At 33.0% G+C, this 6,949-nt stretch overlaps 1 protein-coding gene across 1 annotated transcript in view; it reads left to right on the top strand.

Moving 5' to 3' along the window:
* Window positions 1-2,237, top strand: part of LOC106469108 (WD repeat-containing protein 47-like) — a 29,290-nt gene extending 27,053 nt beyond the window's left edge. The window contains exon 7 of the mRNA XM_022397534.1: window positions 777-2,237. Within this exon, the coding sequence (XP_022253242.1) occupies window positions 777-922 (146 nt within the window). The 3' untranslated portion in view covers window positions 923-2,237. The remainder of the gene's footprint in view (window positions 1-776) is intronic.
* Window positions 2,238-6,949: the final 4,712 nt, after the last annotated feature.

Below are 6,949 nucleotides of genomic sequence, written 5' to 3'. Positions count from 1 at the left end.
GCTAAATTAGGGACGCCTAACGCAGATAGCCCTCGTGTAGCTTTGCGCGATACTGGCGCTATTTGAAGTATATCAGTATTTGTACTATGGATTTCTGATATATTCAAAAATAGTCACTGTTACACACTTAATAGTATGAATTCAAAAAAAACTTTTTTAAAGTGAGTGTGTGTGTGTTTTTCTTATAGCCATCTGCTGTGTCCACAGAGGGGAATCGAACCTCTGATTTTAACATTGTAAATCCGAAGACTTACCGCTGTCCCACGGGGGACCTTTTTTTAGCGATTACTTCAGACTGTTTTACTCGAAGTCAAAAGTTCAAAAGATAGTTTGTTTGTTTGAAGTTATGCACAAAGCTACACAATGGGCTATCTGTGCTCTGCCCACCACGGATATCGAAACCCGGTTTGTAGCGTTGTCAAAAGATAGACCTACCATAAGCGAAAACTCCAAAAGTTATTGTTATTAACGGAATATGAGGATATGATGTTGAAATATATATATTTATAATTAAAAACTATAGTTTTAGTTGTAGTTTCAAAAACTATAAAATAACGTTTTTATAAATTCAGAAAAAGGAGAAATTTATTTTTTAATAAATCTTGTCATCTTTGTAAATGAATCTAATAACTGTTATTTTAAGAATTTCTAAAATTCTGCAGTAGATTCGCTGTATAAAAAAAAAAGAATAACTTATCGGTATTAGATATTTCATAAGGTTTCGTACTTTCTGAGATGAATAAAGTTTTTGGATTATTTTACATTCTTCAATATAGGTGACCTATCTCAGCCAATTCCAAACGTCGTGATAGCGGAACATGGGGACAAAGTGCTTCAAGCACGTTGGCATCCTAGTGACTTTTCCATCCTTACCACCAGTGCTGACAAGAGCGTCACCTTGTGGGGATTGTCTGCAAACTGAATAATGTAGAATTGGGGGCTTAGAAAAACAAAAGAGTACTTGTTAAACTGACACGGGTGGCATATTTTTATAATGACAGTTGTGGAATACTTGCCGATTAATTCCTCAGATTTTCATTTAGATAACAAATAATTACCTTTATCGTAGTGTACCGAAAACAACATGTTTCTTAATGCTTTACAGTGTCCGTGTTTAAATATATGGAAATACAGTATAAATAAAAACTGTCTGTTCGATTAAGAATACAGTATAGTATAATACAAAACTAAACCCGATACATAAAACGTTTAATACTATAAAGTGGATGCTACCCGTACAATGAACACTACCAGTTACTGTTGTGTAAAGCTGACAGTAACCAAATAAAAATTATTATACTAGAGTGTAAGATTATCATACCGTTTAATCATGTATGTTTATCATGTAAACAAGATGATTTGCAACTTCCTGATGAATTCGCATGGTGTTTGTTGTATGAATGCTATTTTTCATTTACAGGTACAGGGTGACTGTAAAGAAATCCCCCTTTTTCAAACGTTTATCTTAAACAAATCTTGACTCGCTGTAACTAAATTTCACCAGGATCACATCGAAACCCATACGTTTTATTCAAGAAAGTCTGAACATTGTTCAAAGTTTTTAAAAAAAATAAATAAAGTATTCAAGACGCTTTTCGTCATTCACAAGCAGCATAGCCCAAGAGTTAGCGGTGGGCGGTGTTGAATAGCTGCCTTCCCTCTAGTCTATCACTTCAAAATTAGAGACGTCTATCGCAGATAGCCCTCGAGTAGCTTAGCCTGCAATTCAACAAACATACTCAATCAGCATACCGAACTATATCTACATGAAACTGTAACAAACACTTTTAACCCTCAGTGACACAGCGATACGTCTGCGGACGTACAACGATAGAAACCGGGTTTCGATACCCGTGGTGAGAAGAGCACAGATAGCCCATTATGTAGCTTTGTCCTTAACTTAAAACAAACACTTTTTTTTTTCTGGATATCAGAAAACATTGATTCTTACAATATCCTGTACACTGACACACTTTTTATACAAATCACTCAATTTGTATTGTGGGAAGATAAAATAAGAATGCTAGCTTACGAAGAAAAAAAATGACTTAAGTTTTATCATACGACTTTGAAACTTCATGTACCACGTCTTTCCTGAATAAAACTTATGGTTTTGTGAGGTGAAAGTTTGTTCCCATCGAACAAGTAGTTAGCTTTTAAGACATAATCATTTTAAATATGGGATTATCTCTGTAATCACTCGTATATATAAAATGATAAAAACCTATAACCCGAGCGCCTTCAAAAGGTTGACCTTTCTTCTTCAGGGGCAAACTGGGAATGGTGTTGTAATCGAATGAGTGTAATCATTCGTGTGCGTATATAAGTTTGCACATTGCCATGCTACCCTATTGTAAAACTTGAAGTGATGGAAAAGAGAATTTTCAATTTGCTAACCCTTTTTGATAATTTTGTTCAACGTTTTCTTCTTTTATCATATTTCTATAATCAATATCTTCTCTGACTAATATTTTAACAATACCTGGACTAGTCTGGAATCGAAGTGAACAAAATTAAAATTTAAGTCACATTCAGTGCATTCAGTGAATGAATTATTTCTGCTATTTTTAAGTCATGTGGGTATAATTATTTGTATAATCAGCTAATTTTCAGCATACAAAAGACTATTTAAACATATTTCAGTACTGTCTGATCACCAAATTTGATTTAAATGCTTAGTTTTATATTGCCTTCAAGAAAATGATGACAACCTTGAGAAGTTTTATGTGTATGAGGGTTCAAAATTTTTATTACATTTCATTACATGATAAAACCATGGCTCAGATGTTATAATAGATTACTGATATATTTTATTGATAAAGATAATGGTCCTGCTATAAGTTCGAGTTTATGTTGCATTTGTTTGAAGACATCAACTGCAAAATTAAATGGATGGAAAAAAAAACGTAAGCATAAGTTGTCTAAATTACGTTTCGTAGAAATTATTGGACGTTTATTGCCTTTATCAGGATTATTAGGTTGATGTATGCAATCGCATCATTCATGATATGTTGTATTACTTCTTTACTGATTGGACAAAAAATAGTTCTGAGTGGAACGAGTAAAAAACTGATTTCAAATCGTCCATGCACCCACCCACCCAATGACTCAGCGGTAAGCTTGAGAACTTTTTCTGCGTTAAATTTTAGGTTCATCCCTGCAGTGGACGCAGCACAGATAACTCTTTGTGCAACTTTGTGGCAATACCATTGCGACACAAATTACACTTAAAACTTAGATGCATATAAAATTTCATTTATATTTTCCATCAATGATTTCCAAATTACTTTCTACGTATACGGACAGTAGCCTATTACTTCAGGTAACTAAGGAAACATCTTTCATGTGGCGAGATATATAATATAGAGGACACTTGTTTTCCATGACAATAATCAATTAAGATTTATATAATAATAAGATGTTTTTTATCATACCAATTCTGTATAGATACTGAGTAGTTTATGTGTATCAAAGATTAAAAAAAATAATTAATTCTTGAAATGTATATATATATATATATTCTCAATGGATTCGGTTATATTACTTACACTGTATCTGTATTAACAAACAATGTTTTCGTGTTGTAAAACTAATTGACTGTAAAAGGCTGAAAATGACTACTTACGATACACTTTGAATAAAACAAGTTTCTAAGTAGCTCGAGAAATCGGTAATAATTCACTAATATATTTTAAACCTCAGAAGCTGTTGTGCATGAAAGACTTGGATAAATGAGAGAAAATCGCCCGATTGTTATATATTCTAGCTTGCCGTGATTTATTGATCTTGTAACCAATAAAAATTCGCTGATAATACATATATACAAATAAGTATAATGTTTCAGATTTACGTTTGAACTGTACCGTCTATCGTTTGTATGACCAATGAGAACGTTGTACACAAGAAGCGGTTAATGAACAGGAAGTATAAAAGTAAAAGAGGTTTAGGGTATGTTTAATCACAGCTTATGATGGGAAGCGGTTTGAAGGAGCATAAAAGTTGTAGGACTGGACTAAGTACATCATCTTCCAGAAAAAAAAAACAACTTTCTTTTTTCTTAATTCCTATTCCAAGTTAATCAAAAAGCCTTAAGGTATATGAAAAAAATATCTAGAAAGAGTTTTTGTTTTAATTCATACCATTGGGTGCACGACTTTAATTTTTTTATACTTCAGAATTAAGTTAAATATAAGGTGGAACCAGCACTTCGCCTCTAGTGGAAAAGCGGTAGGTCTGCGGACTTATACCGCTAGAAACCGGGTTTCGATACTCGTGGTGTGCAGAACACAGAAAGCCCATTGTGTAGCTTTGTTCTTAACTACAAACATACCATCTCTTCAATAAACAATGGAAACCTGTGTGACATCACTAAAAGGAAAGAGTGGACGGGGATGAATTTAAAAGTTTCAAAAATAAAAAAAAACAACAAATAAACCACATTAAACATAGTAATAGGCTATTAACTTTGCTATTGTCATTTTGCGAGGTTTTAACCCCAGTACCGATGAAGAACCAAGTAGTGCCACACATATAAAGTATATTTTGGTATGGCCAAGGATGTATGGATTAAAGAATACTCAGGGTTGCGAAAAAATAGACTGATAAAATGATGCACCACACTGGTGGGCATTGCGCAGGAATACTTAAGTTAAGCTACGCAGAGTCCTTTCAAAAAATATAAAATATTGAAGGTGGTAAATAAAATAATGAGCCATTTTATACATGTCAGCAAAGCAACACTGATCCTTATTTATACTTGATTTAAAATCTTGCGATGTCATATAGCTCTGATGTTGATTTTAAATTTCAACCATGTTTATATAGCTCTGATGTTGATTTTAAATTTCAACCATGTTTATATAGCTCTGATGTTGATTTTGAAATTCAACCATGTTTATATAGCTCTGATGTTGATTTTCAAATTCAACCATATTTATATAGCTCCGGTGTTGTTATTAAGTATCAATCATGTTTATTTAGCATTGCTCTTGGTTTTAATATTCAATCCTGTTTATATAGCATTGATGTTGGTTTTAAAATTCAACCGCTTATGAAAGGCTAAAAAATCGATAGAGTCCATTTTGTAATAATAAAGTCACTTATCGAGATTCGTATCCATGTGATACCACAAGATTTTCCCCGCACTTTAAGCTGTGAGTGAGCTATAAGAGTTACAGTCAATCCCTCAGCGTGGATGGTGGATATTAAGGTACTACTGACTTTCCCTCTGGTCAGTAATTTAAAATTAGGGACGGCATTAGATAGCCTTAATAGTTTTGCCACAAATACAAATTCACTTATACAAATTTATCGACTTAAATGACTAATTTTCAGTCAACTTAATTTTGTATAACTTTTAAGAAAGTATTTTAATCCACTTATATACAATATGCACGTGTGAAACACACACGGGTACACATTTATTTTGAAAGTCAGTGCAGAATGAGATCAATTATTTTCATTTAATGTAAAAATTAGGCGAAAAACAACAACATAAGGACATGAAATCCAAGTATATTCTTTTTTAAGCAGGATCTCACAGCTGGTTGTGTATATGTGGGTTTATAACAGCGGTGAGTATTCTTAAGACTTGACAATGTCGAACATAAATTAATTAGGCAAAAATATAATTTCGACATCACTCACTAGAAGATTGGGGCACTCAGCACGATTTTTAAGTCAGTTTTTTTAGAAGTTATAAAATATAGTCCATAATCGACGAGACCTTCTTGACAGGCAACCGTATAAAACCAGAAAATCTAATAATTCGCTCTTAATATACACAAGCGTATAAAACCTTTGGACTTGATAATTAGCGCTTAATATACTCAACCATATAAAACCAGAAGACTTGATAATTCACGCTTAATATATGCAACCTTATAAAACCTTTGGACCTGATAATTCGCACTTAATATAAGCAACCGTATAAAACCAGAGGACCTGATAATTCACGCTTAATATATGCAAGCTATAAAACCAGAGAACCTGATAATTCGCGCTTAATATAAGCAAACGTATAAAACCAGAAGACCTGATAATTCGCGCTTAATATATATGCAACCATATAAAACCAGAGGATCTGATAATTCACGCTAAATATGCATAACTGTATAAAAGAAAATGATGTAAAAATTGTAGGTTTTCTCTATTTTATTGTCTAAGAACGTTATCTTTCGCGTCATTATTAGGTACATATTTGATATAAAAGTTGATTTAATATTCTGCACGCGCTCTCGTACTCCTTTATGAGTCGTGTGCCGTAATCCTTCACCAGCGTCTGAAACAGTTTTTACTTATTTATATGAATAAAATAAAATTATCTAGGGTAATAAAAGCCATCCTAACTGTTGGCAAATAAGCACACGTGTCAACATTCAAGTCTTTCTACTTCAGTAATGGGAGACGATAAGCTAATTTCATTGACGGATTGTTCAAGGCCATGATGTATTAAATACATGAATTTAAAGTTTAGCTCAAATGTTTTACTGAGTTTGGTCTCTGTTGTTTGTTTGTTTCCTGTTCGTAAATTTCGACATATAAGTCAACTTTTCTTTTCTATTTCCGTTTATCTGGATTATTCAATTCAGGTTTTGAAGGTCGTTGTACGAGACATTAGTGTAAATGTTGTCAGCTCTAAGGTAAGGAGGAAGAGGTCAACCTGACCTTCCCTGGTCCAAAACATGGACCGAATCCCGATGGAGAAGTAGTTCTAAGATTTTGCCTGTGTGGACGAAATGTTGAAAGATACATCGAATGGTGTTCGAAACTTTAATTTATTATATATGTATATATATAAACAATAATATATTTTTATATTCTTTTCACTGAAAATAGTCGTAATTAATTTAGGCCCTCTCAATAATTATGTAATTGTTACGTCTCTGTTTGTTAATTAACTTTCCGTAACTTCGTTCCGACGAATCTTTAGCGACACAAGTCCTTACTG

Source organism: Limulus polyphemus, unplaced genomic scaffold (assembly GCF_000517525.1).
Source record: "Limulus polyphemus unplaced genomic scaffold, Limulus_polyphemus-2.1.2 Scaffold3309, whole genome shotgun sequence".
NCBI lineage: Eukaryota > Metazoa > Arthropoda > Merostomata > Xiphosura > Limulidae > Limulus > Limulus polyphemus.
Note: the sequence above shows the minus strand (reverse complement) of the source record. Positions and strands in the feature narration are given on the sequence as shown.